We start from the raw sequence: 24,209 nt of genomic DNA on the forward strand, positions 1-24,209 counted from the left end.
TTATTTGTTAGTAAATATTATTAGACCTCACCATTCAATATTTATTTTAATAAGAAACATAAAAATTATAGAAAACTAATCATTCCAGACCAGTGCAGGAAAAAGATCACTTAACCACTGAGAGGATCTGCATTCTGACAAATGTCCACAAGATGGCACTGGAGATTTCCATATCTCACAAACATGCTAAACACGGAAGTTTGTTCAAGGAAAAACAACTAATATTTAGTGAAAGGTAGGACGTGTTTTTGGATACACACAACTAGCCGAAGGTTAGAATGCATATATTTTCATGAAATGGAGAAATGCAGAAAGTATGATGAAAAGTCTAGATATAGTACACTGGTCATTGGTTATTAAATGTGACAGCATATGTCCTCTGGCTTGAGCTTTGTATTTCATTGGTATTTAGGGTTACTGTATAATTTAGGCCCACAAAACAAGGTAACATACAGTGCTCCCCGTCATTGTACCCCTCAGATGCCGTAATCAGCTAACATCTCATAGGATAAATACAGTATAAAATAAAAATTATAATAATCATACTTACCTGATCCATTTGCTCGGCTGAGATTTTCAAGCAAGATAGCGGTGGCTGGCCCGTCGTGAGCAAATGGATTAGGTAAGTATGATTATTTTTGTTTTTTAAATTATTTTTTAAATTATTTCTGGTTAAATTAATTAGCTACTGTGAAGCAGGAGGAAATTCGTCTTTGTGGCGAATCAAATTTATCCTGAAATTCGGATCACTCATTACTAGTAGTGATCATACCAGCATACACACCTCCCATTCAAGTGAGGATAGGTCATCACTATCAAAAAGCTGAAATACCTTAGGGTACACTTTCACACTAGCGGCAGGACGGATCAGACAGGCTGTTCACCCTGTTGTATCCGTCCTGCCGCTATTTCGCCGTGCCGCCGCTCCGTCCCCATTGACTATAATGGGGACGGGGGCAGAGCTCTGGCGCAGCATGGCAGTGCACGGTGAGAGGCCGCTGGACTAAAAAGTCGGACATGCAGTACTTTTAGTCCGGTGGCCTCTCGCCGTGAACTGCCGTGCTGCGCCAGAGCTCCGCTCCCTGTCCCCAGCGGTGGTCCGGCGGCACGGCGAAATAGCAGCAGGACAGATCCGACAGGGCGAACAGCCTGTCGGATCCGTCCTGCCGCTAGTGTGAAAGTAGCCTAAGGACCACAGAATTTTTTTTTCCCGTGATTCTCTATACATAACATTTTGATGTTCACATTTACTGCAATATTTAAGGATTTATTTTTGTGGGACAAGTTGGAGATTTTTTTTACTTTTTGTGGTCCATATAAGTTTATCACTCATCTAATGGACACAATACATTTATTAAAGGGACTGTTAGGAACAGGAAGATAAAAACTATGTATATCCTTTATACATTGTTTATTAACTTTTATTCAATAAAAATCATTGACCCTTTCAGGACACTGCTTGTTTTAGTTTTTTTCTCCCTGCCTTTCAAGAGCCATATAGTTGTTGTTTTTTAGTTTTCTGTTCACATAGCCGTAAAAGGGCAAATTTTTTTGCGAGACAAGTTGTCATTTTTAACGGCACCAGTTAATTCATCATAACTTGTACTGGAGAATGGGAAAAAAAATCTTTGTGGAGTGTGAATGGGAAACCATGGCAATTCCACCAAAGTTTTTTGGGGATTTAGTTTTTACGGTGTCTATTGTGTGCTAAAAATGACATGACGACCAGTGATAGTCAGTTCGCAGAGTTCGTCAGCGAACACATGCGGGCTGCCATCTTTAGTAAGGTAGACTCACCCATCCGGCGATGCACAGGTAAGCCCTTGCCTGTGCCGGGAGCCGGTCTGAAATCAAATGCAGTCACCAGGAGCAGGCAGTTCCGAGAACAGCCGCCAGGGGGGGCCTTCATCGGGCTGTTCTCGGAACTGCCTGCTCCCGGTGACTGCATTTGATTTCAGACCGGCTCCCTGCACAGGCACATGTAAGGGCCTACCTGTGCATCGCCGGATGGGTGAGTCTACCTTACTAAAGATGGCAGCCCGCATGTGTCCGCTGGCGAACACTGCGAACTGACTATCACTGATGACGACCATATTCTGTGAGTGAGGTCACTGCTTCTTTTTGGAAACCTATCACTGTTTATAGCTTGTAAAGTCTGACTTTTTCAAAACAGTATGCTGTCGGAGTTATATTATACCTTTATGCATGGTTTTCTGAGCTTACAGCAAAGTCCTTCCTCCGCCTTCGTATAATTTTCCACAAGCGCCTCCAAATCTTGAAATTTCTTTTTGGGCGTTATATAATATCCACCATCGTCAAGTGTTCTGATTCTATAGTGTTTCACGGTGATGCCATCATACACTAAAAGACAATTAACACCTTTTCAGAGTATTAAGGATGACATGTTTTGTGGTTACCCACAGGCAACTTGTTTGCACAATTATCTGCTATATTGTACATAGAGATCTTCAAAGCTGCAAGGCTGCGCATGGCAAGCGATTTTATTTCTGAGCCATCAATCTAAAAATTTATATATCACGTCCATTTCATGTAAATTTGCAGTCCCATTTCAATTAACCATCTGTATTATGGTTGCAAGAGCTGGACTCTCCACAGTTCACCCCATCACCATAGGGTTGTGGGGTGCTCTGGGTTCAGTAGTATCACAGCTCGTAATATGGACATTAAAATAAAGTTGAATTATGACTTTCTAAACATTGAGACTCTTAGGCCCCTTTCACACGAGCGAGAATTCCACGTGGGGGCAATGCGTGATGCGAACGCATTGCGCCCGCACGGAAACCGGACCCATTCATTTAAATTGGTCTATGTACATGAGCGGTGGTTTTCACGCATCACTTTTGCATTGCGTAAAAATCACTGCATTTTCTAAATTCTGCGATTTTCACGCAACGCTGGCCCCATAGAAGTGAATGGGGCTGCGTGAAAATCGCATCCGCAAGCAAGTGCGGATGCAATGCGATTTTCACGGATGGTTGCTAAGGCCCCTTGCAGACGTGTCCGGATTATGTCCCGGATGCGTTGCGGATGCTTTCAGTGAAAACTGCGCGATCCATTCAGTTTTGTTTGCGATCGCGTTCAGTTGCTCAGTTTTTATCACGCGGGTGCAATGTGATTTACTGCGTTTTGATAAAAAACTGTTTACAAACAACATCTCTTAGCAACCATCTGTGAAAATCGTATTGCATCTGCACTTGCTCGCGGATGCGATTTTCACTCAGCCCCATTTACTTCTATGGGGCCAGCGTTGCGTGAAAATCATCGCAGAATACAGACCATTCAGCGATTTTCACGCAACGCAAAATTGATGTGTGAAAACTACCGCTCATGTACACAGACCCATTTAAATGAGTGCAGAATTTTCGCTCGTGTGAAAGGGGCCCAAGAGATGTTGTTTTTAAACATTCCGTTTTTTATCACACACGTGCAAAACGCAGTAAATCGCATTGCACCCGCGCGATAAAAACTCCAGTGGAGAGCGGCAGTATCCAGCTATGCCTGCCCAATAGCCCAATGGCCTAATTCATGCACATATTAATCATTTATAACTCTGTAAAACATCAAAACTCTTATCTTTTATTTTCCGTGCAGTAAAGACTATTATTACAACACCATGGAAGACAGCTTTGTTTAATTCTGACCTTCAGTCAAAAATATCAAGGGTAATTGCCAGCAATTAAATTAAAGTGTTTGCGTTACTTAAGCAAGTGGCATTTATTATGTGGAGAAAGTTAATACAAGGCACTTACTAATATATTGTGATTTTTCATATCGCTTCCTTCGCTGGCTGGATTCATTTTTCCATCACATTATACACTGTTCGTTTCGATGGTTATGACCACCCTGTAATCCAGCAGCGGTGGTCGTGCCTGCACACTATAGGAAAAAGTGCTAGCATCTAATGGGAGCACACATAGGCCGGTGCTTTTTCCTACAGTGTGCAAGGACGACCACTACTGCTGGATTGCAGGATGGTCGTAACCATGGATACTAGCAGTGTATAATGTGATGGAAAAATGAATCCATCCAGCAAAGGAGACAATATAGACAATCACAATACATTAGTAAGTGGCTTTTATTAACTTTCTCTACATAATAAATGCCATTTAATGAAGTGACACAACCCCTTTTAACGGTGTTGTCCCATTAAGACAACTTATCCCCTATCCACAGAATAGGGCACAAGCGTCTGATTGGCGGGGACTCGATTCTCGTGATTAGCCCCAGCAGTCGGACCCCGATGATCAGACACTAGAGGATAAGTTGTCTTAAAGGGACAACCCCTTTTAAATCAGAATTTGGAGGCAGTATAAGATACCTGGTAATGATTATTTCCCCTGATTTCTATTAAGAGACGGTCAGTAAGTGGCCCATGGCTGATCCCCTCTCTCCATTCTTTTTCTTTTCTTTTTCCAATGTTTCTAATGTCTCTCTTTCTATGGCTTTGCTACAGCTGCTACCAATTGTTGCTGCTGTGCTGCGTTTCGGTCGTGTTTTTAGTGATTTTTTATTTTTTTTTGCAGCACCCTCAATGAAATCCTAAATATGCAGTCCTCATTTACCCAGACAGAAAATTGAGAACTCCCCACACACAGATCGCAAGCAGAAAGATTTGCTAACATTTATTCATTGGAACTCTCCCAGGCTTTTCTGCTGTCTATGGCTGACTGTGAAGTCATCTTCTATACTACATTCCGTTTATTCCTAATTTTAGTTAAAAATAAATAAAAATTGCATGGGTTAAAAAGCAGTTGTATGCATGTTGTAGGCACAATTACGTCATTACTGTGGATGGCACTGTTATGGGGGATCTGTGGATGGCACTGTTATGGGGGATCTGTGGATGGCACTGTTATGGGGGATCTGTGGGTGGCACTGTTATGGTATGACACTGTCATGGGGGATCTGTGGATGACACTGTTATTTGGGATCTGTGGATGGCACTTTTATGGAGGGGATCTGTGAATGGCACTGTTATGGAGGGGATCTGTGGATGACACTTATGGAGGGGATCTGTGGATGACACTGTTATGGGGGATCTGTGGATGACACTGTTATGGGGGATCTGTGGGTGACACTGTTATGGGGGATCTGTGGATGGCACTTTTATGGGGATCTGTGGATAGCACTGTTATGGGGGATCTGTGGATGGCACTGTTATGGGGGATCTGTGGATGGCACTGTTATGGGGGATCTGTGGATGGCACTGTTATGGGGGATCTGTGGATGGCACTGTTATGGGGGATCTGTGGATGGCACTGTTATGGGGGATCTGTGGATGGCACTGTTATGGGGGATCTGTGGATGGCAGTGTTATGGGGGATCTGTGGATGGCACTGTTAAGGGGGATCTGTGGATGGCAGTGTTATGGGGGATCTGTGGATGGCACTGTTATGGGGATCTGTGGATGACAGTGTTATGGGGATCTGTGGATGACACTGTTATAGGGGATCTGTGGATGACACTGTTATGTGGGATCTGTGGATGACACACTGTTATGGGGGATCTGTGGATGACACTGTTATGGGGGATCTGTGGATGACACACTGTTATGGGGGATCTGTGGATGACACACTGTTATGGGGGATCTGTGGATGACACACTGTTATGGGGGCTCTGTGGATGACACACTGTTATGGGGGATCTGTGGATGACACACTGTTATGGGGAATCTGTGGATGACACACTGTTATGGGGAATCTGTGGATGACACACTGTTATGGGGAATCTGTGGATGACACACTGTTATGGGGAATCTGTGGATGGCACTGTTATGGGGAATCTGTGGATGGCACTGTTATGGGGAATCAGTGGATGGCACTGTTATGGGGGATCTGTGGATGGCACTGTTATGGGGGATCTGTGGATGGCAATGTTATGGGGGATCTGTGGATGACACTATTATGGGGGATCTGTGGATGACACTATTATGGGGGATCTTTGGATGACACACTGTTATCGGGGATCTGTGGATGACACACTGTTATGGGGGGTCTCTGGATGGCACTGTTATGGTGGATCTCTATATGGCACTGTTATGGGGGCATCTGTGGATGACACTGCTATTGAGGGGATCTGTGGATGACACATATATAGCATCTTATGCTATGTGCCATCCACAGATCCCCCCATAATAGTCTCCCTGCAATGTGAAGGGACTGGGAGCCGGCATCTGTATTAGGAATGACAGTGGGGACCGGTGCAGTCCCTGTATTGTAATGCACCAGCCCCGCTCACTGTTGTATAATATTATCTAACATGTAGGCATTGTTAAAATATAATAATCTTGTATAATCAAGCTCTATTACTTACAGCTAAGTTCCGTAGAAGAGAGGAGGGAGCAGGCAGGCCGGGAGGGTGGGCGGCGCGTCACTCACTACGTCCCGCGCCGCCTGCTTCATTCATAAAGTGGGCGGCGCCGGTGCATGACTTAGTGAGTCTTCTCAGCCTGCCTCTTTCCTCCTCTCTTCTACGGAACTTAGCTGTAAGTAATACAGCTGGATTATACAGGATTATTATATTTTAACAATGCCTACATGTTAGATAATATTATACAACAGTGAGCGGGGCCGGTGCATTAAAACACAGGGACTGCACCGGTCCCCGCTGTCATTCCTAATACAGATGCCGGCCCCCAGCCCCTACTCCCTCTGTGTATAGGTTATCGCAGCATTTTCGGGTCTTCCAAATCGCCATATCGCAATCGATGATCGCGATACGATTGCTTTGACGATATATCGTGCAGGCCTACTTCAGACTGCTAGAAATTCATATCTTCTAGTAGAAATAATAAAGGAATGGCACAACATGGAGTCATAAGAATAGATGTTCTAGAATTGTTATTACATAGCGAATGCAAGTAGCTATTAAAACAGGAATGTCAGGAGAGGTGACAACTCCTCTTTAAAGGGAACCTGTTCACTGTTAAACCAGGCACAATACCTTGTAGGGCTATCAGATCGATGGGAGTTTGGGTTATGAGAATGGGGGCCCCGTACCCCATGGAGCCCCCCTGAAATGGATGGAGCGGAGCTATCTCCGGCGCTCTCATAGAAATGAATGGAGTGGTGGTGCACTTTTCCGACCAGCGGTATGACCCCCACGATCTGATAGTCACCCCCTATCCTGTAGATAGAGGATAATTTTCTATAACTGGAATACCCCTTTAACCAACACAGCCATGATTCTGCATAGTCATCTGTCCTGGACATGTCAATCAAGAAGGAGAAGGATGGAGCTAGCAAAGAAAGCTGTAGGAGAAAGGGTGCACAGAGTGGCTTGGGTCCACCCTCAGTGCACTTAACTGTTCATTTGCATATGGTTTAAAAGTACTTAACACATCGTTTAGTGAAAGGCGTCATTACATTAAAATGAGCTAGCCCTTCAAGAGTTTGTTTATGGTTTTACATTTTTTAAACTTCCTGATTACAGATTCACTTTAATGAGATTGTGGGGGTGCAGGCCATCATTATCAAAATTCTGGACAACCCCTTTAAGGTGGGAAATATATATAGTAATTTACATATGTGTATTGACTGAATATGATGGAATGCAATAGTTTTATCCTTTTTGAACAGAAGGCTTTTAAGGAAGAAATAATAAAAAAAAATATATGTAATGCAAATAAGTGTTTCCTGTTATCAGCTGATCTTTAGACTCCAGGGAAGCTTACGTCTTCTGTAATAAAACTTTATTGTACAGATCAAGATAGATGAAAATAATACGTGGCGCATTTCAATAGTTTCAAAAGTAGGTGTCAGAAATTTTCTAATTGAAATTAAATAAATACTAAGGGGGTCATTTACTAACCAGAAATATGTCTATATTATGCGTATTTCTGGCAAAAGTTACTTGCGCCGCAATCTGCGACTTTTCCCACTAACGCCAGGTCTGAACAAAGGGTGTGTGGCGTGGGTGGGGCCAGCCCTTCTCTTTCATTTTTTTTTTTGCCTGTTTTAGGCCAAATGCACACGGCCGTTGTTCACGGCCGTAAGCGGTCCGTGGAACTGCGGCCTGGATTCCTGCTGAGTTCAGGAGCGCACGGCGTCATGGGTTGCTATGACGCCGTGCGCTCCCTGCTGCCGCCGCAGTACAGTAATACACTGGTATAGATCATACGGCCTTAAGCGTAGAAAGTGGACTAAATCTATGCCAGCAAGTGGTACCTTGGAACTGAACCCGAGTTCGGGAAATGTTTTTTTACAGTAGAAATCAATTTATGAAGTTATTATGCAAAGTCTTGCGAAACTTCACTGAGTAATAACTTTGGCTCATCGGAGCCAATACATTCTAAGGCTACTTTCACACTAGCGTTCGTCCTTTGAAGGAGCTCACGAGCGGACCCGAACGCCTCCGTCCAGCCCTGATGCAGTCTGAATAGAGCGGATCCGCTCAGACTGCATCAGTCTGGCGGCGTTCAGCCTCCGCTCCGCTCGCCTCCGCACGGCCAGGCGGACAGCTGAACGCTGCTTGCAGCGGAGGCGAGCGGATCCGTTCAGACTTACAATGTAAGTCAATGGGAACGGATCCGCTTGAAGATGACCCCATATGGCTCAATCTTCAAGCGGATCCGTCCCCCATTGACTTTACATTGAAGGTCTGAACGGATCCGCTCAGGCATCTTGCGCACTTAGAAATTTTTCTAAGTTATTAATGCAGACGGATCCGTACTGAACGGAGCCTCCGTCTGCATTAATATGATCGGATCCGTTCAGAACGGATCCGATCAAGCGCTAGTGTGAAAGTAGCCTAATACTGTACGAAGCGCTCGTTCCGTACAGTATTGAAACAAATTTTTATGCAAATCGACTTTGAATGTTTCATCCTAAGTCGATTCGCTCATCCCTAGTTACGATAACCCTGCAATCCAGCAGCAGTGGTCGCGCTTGAATATTATAGGAAAAAGCATTGGCCTATGCGCATTGCCATGGTCCGGCCACCAGATAGGCTGGCACTTTTTTCTATAATATGCAAGCATGACCACCGCTGCTAGATAGCAGGGTGGTAATAACCATGGAAACGAGCTGTGTGTAATGTGACGGACAAAATGAATCCTGTGGCATGCCCATGGACATAACATCACATCAAATAAGAAAGAGCTGCATGGACATGGTCATGTGACCACAGCCCAGAACGGAAGATAGGAGCAAGAAAGGTAAAAGACATGCATGACAAAATTACAACTACCTTCTGTATTAAGTGTGTACTATATACGGAAAGGTGACAGACCCCCTTGAAAAATTTAAACTAGAGATAACCAAAATGCTAGGTAAAAGAAAAATCTACGGAAAACTTCCCGAACATTCCCTTCCAAATGCTCACAATCTGAAAGTGCTTTTCGTGTAATGAATTATTCTTCATATTTTAAGTGTTTGTCTACAGGCCAGCATATTGTTATTAGCAGATTGTTGGAGACAGTCAGTAGTATGTCTTCATTGACTTTGCCAGTCTGCAATTTACTGACGTTAATTAGTAAAGTAAACCGACAACTTAGCGCTGCTTGGAAATAGATTGGTTTAATTGCTATTTAAACAGTTTCTACCAAACATAAGATTTATTATTCTAATTAAAGAGAAAAATACTAATGCTCATTACATTTATTTCTCGCATAGACAGACAGAGGAAAATATTTGGAACAAGACAAATGCTAATAATGAGGTAGCCCATTTTTAACCCCTTCCTGACAGAGCAATTTTCTGTTTTTGAATTTCATTTTATACTCCCTGCCTTCTTAGAGCCATAGCTTTTTTTATTTTTCCATTCACATAGCCATATAAAAGCTTTTATATTTTTTTTTTGTGGGACCAGTTGTATTTTCTAAGGGCACTATTTAAGATCGCTCAGGATGTAGTGGGAACCTGGAAATAAAATTCCAAATGTGACAGAAATGGAAAAAAATATATATATATTTTTTACAGCATTCACTATGCAGTAAAACTGACTTGTGCTTTTCATTCTCCGGGTTATTATGATTATGGCGATACCACATTTGTATAGTTTTTCTTGTGTTTCAATACTGAAAAAAATTAAAAACTTTGGATTTTTTTTTCTTTTCATCGCAATATTCTGACCCCAAAACTTTTTTATAGTTATGTCTACAGAGCTGAATGAGGGCTCATTTTTTGAGGGATGATCTGTAGTTTGTATTTATACAAATTTGTTGGGTGTATCACTTTTTGAACACTTTTTATTAAATTATTTTGGGGAGGTGTAGTGATGAAAAAACTGTGAATCGCCATGTTAATTTTTTTTCTGTTACATCATTCACTGTATGAGATTTTTTTAATATTTGAATAATATGGCAGTTTTTGGAGACGATGTTTGTTTTGTGATTGTTTATTTTGATTATGGGGAAAGGGGAGTGATTTGAATTTTCATCTTTTGTTTATATTTTTAAACTTTTTTTCGCTTATATTTTTTAAAGCTTTTTTTTTTTTTTTACTTTTTTAGGCCCCCAAGTCAAGTGGTCTCTAACATGCAATCATTAGATTGGAATTTATGTAAAGTAATGGAATTTTAGTCATTACCATATACAAAGATCTGTATATTACATTTCAGTGCTGCCACTTGGTTTTCAACCTCTCAGATGCTTTGGTTACATTTGACCATGACATCTGAGGGGTTAAATGTCCGTGATTGCCATTACCACAGACTGTGCACACTTGCCCCGGGTGTCTGCTGTGTGAAACAGCAGGCATCCGTTTGCGATGGTGCTCACTCCACTCCGCTCCGGTGCAAGCACCATCTTTAAAGACCTGACAACCACCATACTATTATAGCGGAAGGGGTTAAAGAGGTTTCTCAGTTGAAAATATTTAATTGGTGAACTATGTGAAAAAGAGAGGCATGTGCTTGAATACAAGTACAGCTAAATGCACTGAGAGAATATACGTACTTTGCTTCCTGCCTGAAGGCCTTTGCACCTTAAAGGCTATGTACACCTTCGGGGCATCTGTTTCACGATTGTATTTTATTCATTTTGGGCTTAAAATACTTAAAAAGCTTTGTCATACCTGTCATAACTTCTACCTAGCTGTGAGAATCGTAAATTATTTTTAGCTCAAAATGAATGCAATAATAAAAAAGAATTGCCCCAAAGGTGTCCATAACCTATGAAGGGATTGTCTGAGTTGTAGAAAAACTGTAAATGGCATAAAATTACAAATAAATCAATACTCAGCTATTTTCTCCCTACTACTTCCAGAGCAGCGCTCCAGTCCTCCCGCTGCTGGCATCTTCTTGGCTGCAGCAGTAATCCTCCATGCACACAGGTCACGTCTGTAGCCAATCACTGACCTCAGCAGTGCATGGAACATCTCTGCTGATACCATTAATTGGCTACAGAGGTGACCTGTGTGCACAGAACGTCACCACTGCAGCCAGGAAAAAGGAACAGCTGTGAAGAATGAACACTGTGCTGGAAGAAGCAGTGGAGAAAACAGGGGATTATACATTCATTTATTATTTTAGGCCATTTACAGGGGTTGTCGAGTTTTTATGGTATATAACTCGAACAACCCCTTTAAGGGCTCATGCACTCGAGCACGTGTACCTCGTGCTGCTGACCACTGTTTGCACAGGCCCCCGGCTGGGTGCACGCAGTTTGCAGATGCAGGCCCATAGACTTGAATGGGTCTGGAATCCGCAATACATGGCAAAAAATACATGTTCTATTTCATTTGCGGTGTGGAGGTGTAACGGTCAGCAGAGGAAGAGACCGTAGAGCAGGACTCAAGTACAGTGCAGCAGACAAGGAGGCTGAAGCAGAAACCGGCTTTATTAAAAGAGAACTCTAACTGCCGGAGAAGCAGATTTACAATATGAACAGCTTGAGAATTCACAATAAAGATAATGGAAATTTGCATAAAGAACACAAATGAAACACAAACACAAGTACAGACAATGGCAGGCTACTCTCTTCTAGGTAGTCCTATCTGTCCCCGCTACCCGGGGTGCACCTCTACGGTGCACTAAACTAAATCCTATTCCACTATGTCCTAGCTCAGGTTAGCATCAGTGCACTCACAGTTCGGTGTCCGGCACATGCAGGCAGATACAGTCTGGGTCCCGATCTGGTTGCTTGCTTGCTTGCTTGCTTCAGCGTGGCTCAGCTCTGGCCTCTCTTTGCAGTCTCTGTAACTCTGGTTAGAGATAATCAGCAGCTCTGGACGTATAATCAGGCAGGGCCTGGAATTCACTCACAGTTCCTCTGGTAAGTGCCTCACACTACAGCAGTCTCTCTTCTACACCAGGACACATCAGCTCAGTCAGAGAGCAAACACACTCTAATGTCCCAGATACTGTGTCACAGCAGGCAGGGAGAAATCACTCTAATCTTCCCTGTGGATCTCCCTCTCAGTGCACAGCGTCCTTCTTCCTGTGTACTCAGACACCTTCAGCCCAGGCTCCCCGCTCAGCCCGGGAAAAACCTTAACTCCTTATCCTCTGGAAACAACTCCTCTCACTGTCCTACTCAGCCACAGTGGCCTCTGGTGGCTGGAGGGAAACATGACAGTCTGATATATATATATGTGTTGGAAATGTTGCTGGATGATCAGGGCTGCCTCTTACATGCCTCCCCACTTAAAGGTGGCCGTCCTCGGCCTTGCTATATAGTCCATAGAAATAATGGTTAGTGTAACTTTTTATACAGCAGTACAACATTGTCCACAATGCATACAGGTGGACCAAATGAACTCATCAGCAGCGTACCTGTTTGGTGGAACCCCTGCAGTAAGCCTACTGGATCTCCGGAGGTCCTGGCTATCTATTACGACCTGACTCTCTCCACTAGGAACTGCCAGTCTGGATTCATCCACCACAATAGGAGGTTCGGGTGTGTCCGAGGGCCCCTCTCCATTACGGGCTGGCAATGGTTCTGTGACAGTGCCTCCATCACCTATAACCTGGGAGGCTTCTTCAGTGTTGGGAGCAGTCCACCAGTCTTCACCATCATCTCCATCAGAGATAACAAATTCTGAGTATGGGGCAGGAGGAGAAGGAGAAGGTGTCCTCTGAACAGGTGCGGGATCTTTGGACCGGCATGGCCGTAACATATTCCTATGTAGAGTCCGCGAAGCAAATTCCCCATTCTCAACCTGCACTTCGTAGACCGGACCATTAGGGTACACTCTCTTGATCACTTTGTATGGCTGTACTTCCCAACGCTCACTCAACTTGCCTCTGGGACGTTTCTCTCGTACCAGTACCCGATCCCCAGGCTGCAATGGAACCTCCTGAACTGGAGGACGGTCTGTATGAGCTCTCTCCTGTAACCGCTGACCTGCCAACCGGCGAATGGTCTGGAGACGCCGACGGTGTTCTTTCACCCATGAGGTGGTTGATCGCTCTATTAGGTCTTCTGGCTGTTCTAGGTTTAATTCCACGATCTCTCGACCAGCCCTACCGAACAGTAACATGTATGGGGTGTAACCGGTGGTGGTGTGGACATGATTATTGTAAGCCCAGACTAATTCTGGCAGGTAGTCAGGCCAGTGTGCCCTCTTGTCTTCCTCTAGCGTCCTCAGCATTTGCAGCAATGTGCGGTTAAAGCGCTCACAGGCTCCGTTTCCTTGGGGATGATAAGGAGTTGTCCTGGATTTTTCAATGCCGTACAGTCGATGTAGCTCTTCCATCACTTTTCCTTGAAAGCACGCCCCTTGATCTGAATGGATCCGCTTTGGACACCCATAGACCCGAATGAAGTCTTGACAAATGGCTCGTGCAGCGGACTCGGCCGTCTGGTCCCGAGTTGGGGTGACTACTGCAAACTTGGAGAAGTGGTCGATCATGACCAGGCAATACTGTGGACCTCTTGACGATTGTCCCACAAGAAGATAGTCTATCATCAACACTTCCAGCGGTTCTGTGGTCTGGATGGACTGTAGGGGTGCTCTCTGGTCTGTACTCTTCGTGAGTTCACACACTCGACACTGTCGGCAAACTTCTTCAACTGTGGCCTCCAGTCGCGGACAATACACATAACGCTGCAGCCACTGGTATGTCTTGACTGGCCCGAAGTGAGCTCCAAACTCATGAGCCTCTTTGGCTATCTCCCGTGCCATTCTTCTGGGTATCACTACCTGCCACCTCGCCTCTAGGTCGGCAGGCTGTTGCCACTTGCGGAACAAAACAGCTCCATGCACTTCCAGTCTGTCCCATTGATGTAGAACGGACTTCATCTCGGCATCCAGATCAGTCCTTTCTTCTTTGTTGGGTTTCCTGCACTGGGTTACCCAGCTTTTCATTTGCTGCAGTCCAATGTCTTCATCTTGCAATCTGCCCCATTCTTCATTAGTTCTCCCCAATGCTTTGGGTAGCTTACGGGCCTCCCCACTTGTCTGGGCCGCGACTGTTGGGGGAGCGAACTTGCGGAAGTCAGGAGTTTCATCTTCTTCCTTTTGTTCATCCATATCCCCTACTGGAGTTTCAAAAGTAACCCTCGAGAGACCATCAGCATTAGTGTTCTCTGTAGCGGAGCGGTAGCGAATTGAGAAGTCATACTTTGCGAGGCGAGCCGCCCAGCGTTGCTCCAGGGCTCCCAACTTGGCAGTACCCAGATGGGCCAGGGGATTGTTATCCGTCCGTACGAAGATCTTAGCTCCTGTCAGATATCCTGCAAATTTCTCCGTCATAGCCCACACCAGGGCAAGGAGTTCCAGCCGGAAGGAACTGTAGTTATGGGGTTTCGCTCCGTATCTCGCAAGGATCTACTGGCATAAGCGATCACTCTCTCATGTCCATCTTGTACCTGCGACAGGACTGCCCCAAGTCCGTAGAGGCTGCCATCAGTAGCTAAGATGAATGGTTTATCAAAATCGGCATAAGCCAAGATGGGGGCCGATGTCAGGGCTTCTTTCAGGGCCTGGAAGGCCTCTTCCTGTTTCTGTCCCCAGGGGATATTTTGGCCCTTGGGTTGCCCAGCCGTTCCTCTCAACAACTCATTCAGAGGGCCCGCTATTTTTGCGTAGTCTTTGATGAACCGCCGGTAGTACCCAGTCAGTCCCAGGAAGGCCTTCAACTCACGCAGTGTTCTCGGCACTAGCCATTGTCGTATTGCAGCCACTTTGTCTTGGGACGGTAGCACTCCGTCTTGGGACACCCTATGGCCCAGGTACTCGATCTCCCTCTTGAAGAGATGACACTTCTTTGGCTTTACCTTCAGGCCATGGGATCGCAGTCGCTCGAGTACCTGCCCTAGCCGATTCAAGTGTTCTTGAAAAGTAGCAGAGTATACGATGATATCGTCTAGGTATATCAGAGTGGCTTCAAAATTCAGGTCTCCCAGGCATCTCTCCATCAGCCGCTGGAAGGTTCCAGGGGCATTAGTCAGTCCGAATGGCATCCTGTTGAATTCAAATAACCCCATGGGGAGTATGAATGCTGTCTTTGCCTTGTCCTGCTCAGCCACGGGTACTTGCCAGTACCCACTTGCTAGATCCAGGGTGGAGAAGTATTTGGCTCGTCCTAGAGCCGTCAGAGACTCCTCGATGCGTGGCAGAGGATATGAGTCTCGCGCAGTGCAAGCATTCAACCGCCGGTAGTCCACACAAAATCGAATAGTGCCGTCCTTCTTCTTGACAAGCACCACTGGGGCTGCCCAAGGGCTCTGGCTTCCCCGCACCACTCCGGAGTCTATCATCTGTTTCAATAGCGTCTTCACTTCCTGGTACAACTTGGGCGGAATCTGTCGATATCTCTCCCGAATTGGAGGAGTGTCCCCCATCGGTATATCATGTGTGATAGCATTCGTGCAGCCAAAGTCATCAGCGTGGCGGGCAAACGCAGCCTGATTCTCCCACAGCATGGTTTCAACTGCTCGCTGTTGGTCTAAACTGAGAGCCTTAACATCTATCTCCATTTGGTCCAAGATGGTTCCCCCATTCCATTCTGGGGTCGGCGCCTCTTCTGCACTGGCAGTGACTGCCAGGGTCCAAACAGCATCCCCTACCGGAGCTAGAGTCACTTCTCTCTGACTCAGGATTTCTCCCTGATGTAGGTACACACGAGCCAGTTCCACCCCTGGAGTCAAGGGAACTTCTAGATATCCCACATTCACAGCTCTTATGGGTACTCGTCCATTCTGGACCACTCCCAGTGTCCGGGCCACCAGGACGTCCTGACCCAGCTCTCCTAGGCCTGTTGGTTCAACGAACACCTCCATGCCTTCAAGATTACGGAAAGTTCCCATGGGTAACGTCAGCACGGTCTCCCGACCAGGGGAAAGGGTGAAGGTAGCCTTTCCTGGCGCTCGGATCGTTCCCACCGCCTGATGTGCTGGTACACTTTTCTGTGTTCCACAAAAACGAATTAGCCGTTGAAATGCTTTCTGGGTAGGTTTGTGCGGGGTGGCTTGTTTCCAGTAACCCGGCCCCCGTTTGGTGAACATGATCTGATTGTCAAGGAACCATGAACCAGACGTACAACAGAGATAAGTGGAGAAGAAGAAGGTTTTATTGAAGAGCAAGCCGTAAGCAAAGTCCAAACGGATGGCTAGACCGAAGCAGGGTCTTGCGGAGACAGAGGTCAGGAACCAGAAGGGTCGTCAGACGTAGCCAGGATCAGGAACCAACGGGGTAGTCAGACGAAGCCGGAATCAGGAACCAACGGGGTAGTCAGACGTAGCCAGGATCAGGAACCAACGGGGTAGTCAGACGAAGCCGGAATCAGGAACCAACGGGGTAGTCAGACGAGGCCAGGATCAGGAACCAAAAGCAGCAGCAGTCTTGGAAGCATGTGAACACAGGAGGACCAAGCAAGGAACTGAAGCCACAGACCTCCTATATATATGAGCTGGGCATCCAGCTCCTCCCAGTGGGAAGGAGGAGCCGCAGGGTGGGAGGCTACAAGAAAACCCAGAAACCAAGATGGCCGCCAGCACATGTCAAACGAAGGGAACAGCAAGGAGGTAAGACCATGACAGTACCTCCCCCTCAAGGGCCCCTCCTCCGCGGAGTAAGGAACGGTTTCTGAGGGAAGCGTGCGTGGAAGGCTCGGAGCAAGACAGGAGCATGGACATCTGCGGAGGGAACCCAGGAACGCTCCTCTGGACCATAACCACGCCAATGGACCAAAAACTGCACCCGACCGCGGACCAGGCGTGAGTCCAGGATATTGCTCACCTCATACTCCTCACGATTGCCCACTTGGACCGGACGAGGCCGAGGAATCGAGGAAGTGAAACGATTACACACCAGCGGCTTCAACAGGGAGACATGAAACACGTTGGAGATCCGCATGCCAGGAGGAAGCGCAAGGGCATAGGCTACCGGGTTTACCCTGCGAAGCACTCGGAAGGGACCAACAAAGCGAGGCGCCAGCTTGGGAGTGGGCACTCGAAGGTTGAGGTTGCGGGTGGACAACCATACGCGGTCTCCGACCTGGTAGGAAGGAGCGGGCGCTCGTCTGCGATCAGCCTGGAGTTTCTGGCGCTGCGCAGAGACCTCAAGGGACCTCTGGATCTGTACCCAAGAAGCACGTAGGACGGAAAGGTGATCCTCCACAGCCGGAATATCCTGGGGAGAGAATATCTCCGGTAACACGGCAGGTTGGAACCCATAATTGGCCATGAAGGGAGACGTCCCAGAGGAAGAGTTCACCGCCGTGTTCCTGGCAAACTCAGCCCAAGGCAGGAGGTCAACCCAATTGTCTTGGTGATCGGAGACATAGCAACGAAGGAATTGCTCCAAGGCCTGATTGGATCGTTCTGCGGCCCCATTGGACTGAGGGTGGTAGGCCGAGGAGAAAGAGAGATGAATCCCCAACTGGGAGCAAAAGGCGCGCCAGAACCTGGACACAAACTGACTCCCCCGATCCGACACAATCTCCTTGGGCAAACCGTGCAACCGGAAGACCTCCCTGGCAAAAATCGAGGCCAACTCTTGTGCAGAGGGTAACTTCTTGAGAGGAACACAGTGGCACATTTTGGAAAACCGATCCACTATCATGAGAATGACCGTATGGCCTCGGGATGCAGGGAGGTCCACAATGAAATCCATCCCCAGGTGTGACCATGGACGCTCCCCGGTGGCTATGGGTTGCAAAAGGCCCAACGGAAGGTGCCGAGGGGACTTACTCTGGGCACAAACGGAGCATGCCGCTACATATGCGGCGATGTCGGAACGTAGGGAAGGCCACCAGAACAGACGTGAAACAGCCCAGGACAGCTGATTCTTTCCAGGATGCCCCGCGGCCTTGGAGTTATGGTAGGTTCGCAACAACCGAGTGCGCAACTCCTCAGGCACAAAACACCTGCCGTTGGGTCTCCCAGAGGGAGCACCAGATTGAGCCGCCAAAATCTGCTCACCCAGGGGAGAGGTCAGGCTGGTGCGAATGGCGGCCAGGATCTGATTCGGAGGTATGACCGAAGTCGGAATCGACTCCTCCCCGGACAGCTCGGAGTACTGCCGTGATAAGGCATCCGCTCTGATGTTCTTGGAACCGGGTAGGTAGGAGACCACGTAATTAAAACGTGACAAGAACAGAGCCCATCTGGCCTGACGTGGTGTCAATCTCTTGGCCTCAGAGAGGTAGGTCAGATTCTTGTGGTCCGTCAGGATGAGAACCGGAACCACCGAGCCCTCGAGCAAGTGCCTCCATTCTTTAAGGGCCTGCACGATGGCCAATAACTCCCTGTCACCAATCTGATAGTTGCACTCCGCGGAAGACAGTTTCCGGGAGTAAAACCCACAAGGAAGCAGAGGACCCTCCGGTGTTCTACGCTGAGACAGGAGGGCGCCTACTCCCGTCTCAGACGCGTCCACCTCGAGGACAAACGGCAACCCAGGGTTGGGATGCGACAGAATCGGAGCCGACACAAATGCGGATTTTAGAGCCTCAAAAGCTCGGATGGCCTCGGGCGGCCAGACCTGGGGATTACTTCCCTTCCTGGTCAGATCCGTGAGAGGCTTGGCTAGCAAGGAAAAGTCCCTGATGAACTTCCGATAATAATTGGCGAAGCCCAAAAAGCGCTGCAGGGCACGAAGACCACTGGGCTGGGGCCACTGTAAGACAGCCGAAACCTTCTCAGGATCCATGGAGAACCCCTCAGCGGAAATGATGTAACCTAAGAAGGTTACCTGGGATCGGTGAAATTCACATTTCTCAAGCTTACCGAACAGCTTGTTCTCTCGTAACCTTTGCAACACTCGTCTGACATCCAGAATGTGGGCCTCCATGGATTCAGAATATACCAAGATGTCATCCAAATAGACCACCACACACTGCTGCAACAGGTCACGGAAAACATCGTTGATGAATTCCTGGAAGACTGCGGGCGCATTGCACAACCCAAAGGGCATAACCAAGGATTCATAATGACCGGTCCTGGTGTTAAACGCGGTCTTCCACTCATCGCCCGCCTTGATCCTTACCAGGTTATATGCCGCCCTCAGGTCGAGTTTGGTAAAGACCGTGGCCCCTTTGAGGCGATCGAACAGCTCGGAAATCAAGGGTATCGGGTAAGCGTTCTTGATCGTGATGCGATTGAGACCCCTGTAATCGATGCAAGGCCTCAACTCACCGCCCTTCTTTTTCACAAAGAAAAATCCAGCCCCTGCCGGGGACGAGGATTTGCGAATGTGTCCGCGTGAAAGCGCCTCCCTCACGTACTCCTCCATGGCCTCATTCTCCGCTACCGACAGTGGATAGACTTTGCCACGAGGAGGAACGGCACCAGATTGTAACTCTATGGCACAATCGTATGGGCGGTGCGGAGGTAGGGCAACCGCACGCACCTTATCGAATACATCCCGGTACTCCTCGTATTCAGGAGGCAACAGAGAGTCCGAGGAAGTACTCAGCAACTTGACAGGCCCATGGATGCAACTAGCCCCACACTGCGGTGACCACGAGAGGATCTCGGCCGATTTCCAATCGAAAGTCGGATTATGCTTCTGGAGCCAGGGGTACCCCAAGACCACCGAGTAGTGTGGAGACGAAATAACCTGGAGACAGACCGACTCTCTGTGAACGGCACCAATGACCATCCCCACTGGAAGGGTCTCATGAGTCACGTGTGGCGGCAGAAGGGGTCTGCCGTCTATCGCCTCAAGAGCCAGTGGGGAACCTCGAGGCTGCAGAGGAATGGAATTGGCGGCGGCGAACACACCATCAATGAACAAACCACCAGCACCAGAGTCCACCAACGCCTGGGTCGTCACCGAGCCCCCGACCCAGGAGAGGACAACAGTAATCAGTGGTTTGTCAACACGGGAAACCGGGGACGAGGAGACTCCACCCAAGATCTGCCCCCGACAGGACCTCAGGTGCGAGCGTTCTCCCGGACGGTTCGGACATGCCAACCGAAAATGCCCACCGAGACCACAGTACATGCATCGGCCCTCGCGTCTCCGGAGTGCCCTCTCCCCCTCGGAAAGGCGAGCAAACCCCCGCTGCATGGGTTCACCCCCAGACAAGTCATCCCCAGGAGGCGTGGGAGGAGAGGGAGGCACGGGTGGGACAGCAAACGTAGGCGCCAATCTGTTAGGAGACCTCCGCAGGCTCTCCTTAAAGGAAGGTCTCTCCCTGAGTCTGGTGTCAATCAAAATCAGGAAAGAAATAAGAGACTCGAGCTCCACTGGTAGGTCCTTAGCTGCAACCTCATCCTCAAGGCATCCGAGAGACCATGAGAGAAAGCAGCGACCAGAGCCTCATTATTCCAGCCCACCTCTGCTGCCAGGGTACGAAACTCAATGGCGTATTCAGCTACGGATCGTGAACCCTGTCTGATGGACATAAGGAGCTTCGCAGCAGAGGCAGCACGAGCCGGCACATCGAATACCTTCCGAAGAGAAGCAACAAAACCGGAAAACTCGGCAACCACCGGATTGTTGTTCTCCCATAAAGGGCTGGCCCAGGCCAAGGCCTTGTCCGAGAGCAGCGAGATCAAGAAGCCCACCTTTGATCTCTCAGTAGGAAAGGCATGTGGCAGCAACTCGAAGTAAATGCCCACCTGGTTAAGGAAACCTCGGCACTGAGTTGGCTCTCCCCCAAAGCGCTGTGGAAGGGGGGCAGAACCGGTCATACCCCGAAACACCACAGGCGCAGCAACAGGTGTCGGGGTAGACTCTGGCGCAACAACTGGAGCGGCAGTAGGAGCGGGCCCAGGAGCGACAACCGACCCATCGGCAACGGAAGCTAAATGAGCCGTGCGTTCAAGCAGGGTTTGCAACGCCACAGCGAACCGACCCAACAGGTGATCCTGCTGATCAAGTCTGGCAACCAGCGTAGGTAGCGAGGGTGGCCCTGTACCGTCAGAATTCATGGCTTGGTCCTAATGTCAAGGAACCATGAACCAGACGTACAACAGAGATAAGTGGAGAAGAAGAAGGTTTTATTGAAGAGCAAGCCGTAAGCAAAGTCCAAACGGATGGCTAGACCGAAGCAGGGTCTTGCGGAGACAGAGGTCAGGAACCAGAAGGGTCGTCAGACGTAGCCAGGATCAGGAACCAACGGGGTAGTCAGACGAAGCCGGAATCAGGAACCAACGGGGTAGTCAGACGTAGCCAGGATCAGGAACCAACGGGGTAGTCAGACGAAGCCGGAATCAGGAACCAACGGGGTAGTCAGACGAGGCCAGGATCAGGAACCAAAAGCAGCAGCAGTCTTGGAAGCATGTGAACACAGGAGGACCAAGCAAGGAACTGAAGCCACAGACCTCCTATATATATGAGCTGGGCATCCAGCTCCTCCCAGTGGGAAGGAGGAGCCGCAGGGTGGGAGGCTACAAGAAAACCCAGAAACCAAGATGGCCGCCAGCACATGTCAAACGAAGGGAACAGCAAGGAGGTAAGACCATGACACTGATCCAATTCTCGCAGGATATTCATGCCCATTATCACCGGCACATCTTCTTTGAACGTTTCGGGGACCAACAAGATACCTTTCCGCCCCACTTCCTGTCCACATAGCCGTACATTCATCCACACGACCCCGGTGACAGGAATCTGTTGTTGGTTAGCCGCTGTAACCCGGACCAGTGTCTCTCGTTCTGGCTTGGCCAGCGCTTGAAAGTAACGGTAGAAAAATGACTCGGGCATAGTTGTCACCTGAGACCCAGTATCCACTAAGCAGTCGACAGGAACACCTTCAAATTCAGCTCGTATAGTGGGGCACCCTGCGACCAGGTGTTCGGAGCTCTGCTGGGTAACTTGGCTCTCCACCTCCCCTGCAGTACGCCCCACTACTGCAGGGGTCGGTAGTTTAACGGCGGCTCTTGGCGTCCAGCTGGATTATTCTGACACTCTCTGGCGAAATGTCCTAGATCTCCACACCGCCAACACTGTGCCCCTAGACGGCCCACTTTTTGCCTGCGAGTGGGAGGTGCCCTCAGAGCTTGGCTGGATGGCCCCACTGAAGGGTAATGAGGGGCTTGATGGTATGGTAAACTAGCATAAGGGCATTCGGGTGTAGGAACCCACGGAGTTGCCTGATAGGTTTGTTGTCGGGCTGGATAGGCAGCCTCAGTAGTATGGCGCGACTCTATCCATTTCTCCAGGTGTGTCAACTTTTCGTGCATGGCACTCAGGGAGCTCTGCAAGTCTTGTACCACTCTGACCAGGGCTTCCTCATTTCTTGTAACCCCGGGGGGTGTAACGGTCTGGGTCCGTATTACTCCAGAAGCATAGCCGTCTTCTTTGTTTCGCGTCACGGCCTCTGCCAAAATTTGTCGAAAGGTTAGGGTAGGGTCTACTCTGACTCGTTCCCGCAGAGCCTGTTTCAGGGGATTGCTGTAGAGCCCCAGAATAAATTGTTCCCGCAGTATCCGGTCTATGGGTCCCATGCCAGTAACCCCATCTGCCTCTTTTTTTTTGTACCTCGGCCAACACTTCCTGTAAGGCTGTTGCGTACTGAGAGACACCTTCGTCTTCCCGTTGAATCCGGTAAAAAAACTTCGCCCGGAGGTGCCCTGCACTGGCTGTTTCCCCATATATTTCTTCCAGGAATCTCACCATCTCTTGCAATGTATTGCGCGTGGCTTCTGGTTGTAGGAGAACATTTCTTCGGGCCTCACCCTCGAGAGCGGCCAAAGCAATTTCTACTTGTAGTTCTGGGCTGACATTGTAAATCCTAACAGCACTCTGTAACCTTGTCACCCAGTCTGACAGTGTCATGTTCTGGCCATCAAATTTGGGTAGCAAGTTGAACAACGTGCCAATAGGAAGGGCCCTTGCAAGGGTTCCACCATTGCCTGAGGTACTCACATTAACATCATGCACATTGCCTTCAGCCGCCTCCATCTCTGTGACTGTACCCTGCTCGCAGCGCCACTTGTAACGGTCAGCAGAGGAAGAGACTGTAGAGCAGGACTCAAGTACAGTGCAGCAGACAAGGAGGCTGAAGCAGAAACTGGCTTTATTAAAAGAGAACTCTAACTGCCGGAGAAGCAGATTTACAATATGAACAGCTTGAGAATTCACAATAAAGATAATGGAAATTTGCATAAAGAACACAAATGAAACACAAACACAAGTACAGACAATGGCAGGCTACTCTCTTCTAGGTAGTCCTATCTGTCCCCGCTACCCGGGGTGCACCTCTACGGTGCACTAAACTAAATCCTATTCCACTATGTCCTAGCTCAGGTTAGCATCAGTGCACTCACAGTCCGGTGTCCGGCACATGCAGGCAGATACAGTCTAGGTCCCGATCTGGTTGCTTGCTTGCTTGCTTCAGCGTGGCTCAGCTCTGGCCTCTCTTTGCAGTCTCTGTACCTCTGGTTAGAGATAATCAGCAGCTCTGGACGTATAATCAGGCAGGGCCTGGAATTCACTCACAGTTCCTCTGGTAAGTGCCTCACACTACAGCAGTCTCTCTTCTACACCAGGACACATCAGCTCAGTCAGAGAGAAAACACACTCTAATGTCCCAGATACTGTGTCACAGCAGGCAGGGAGAAATCACTCTAATCTTCCCTGTGGATCTCCCTCTCAGTGCACAGCATCCTTCTTCCTGTGTACTCAGACACCTTCAGCCCAGGCTCCCCGCTCAGCCCGGGAAAAACCTTAACTCCTTATCCTCTGGAAACAACTCCTCTCACTGTCCTACTCAGCCACAGTGGCCTCTGGTGGCTGGAGGGAAACATGACAGTCTGATATATATATATATATATGTGTTGGAAATGTTGCTGGATGATCAGGGCTGCCTCTTACAGAGGCATGGACTGAAATCCCTTCGTAGTGCTTCCATGG

At 48.2% G+C, this 24,209-nt stretch overlaps 1 protein-coding gene across 1 annotated transcript in view; it reads right to left on the bottom strand.

Moving 5' to 3' along the window:
- Nucleotides 1-24,209, bottom strand: part of FRK (fyn related Src family tyrosine kinase) — a 119,040-nt gene that overhangs the window by 38,250 nt on the left and 56,581 nt on the right. Inside the window, exon 3 of the mRNA XM_044290865.1 lies at nt 2,198-2,361. Within this exon, the coding sequence (XP_044146800.1) occupies nt 2,198-2,361 (164 nt within the window). The remainder of the gene's footprint in view (nt 1-2,197; nt 2,362-24,209) is intronic.

The sequence above is a fragment of the Bufo gargarizans genome, chromosome 4 (assembly GCF_014858855.1).
Source record: "Bufo gargarizans isolate SCDJY-AF-19 chromosome 4, ASM1485885v1, whole genome shotgun sequence".
Classification (NCBI taxonomy): Eukaryota; Metazoa; Chordata; class Amphibia; order Anura; family Bufonidae; genus Bufo; species Bufo gargarizans.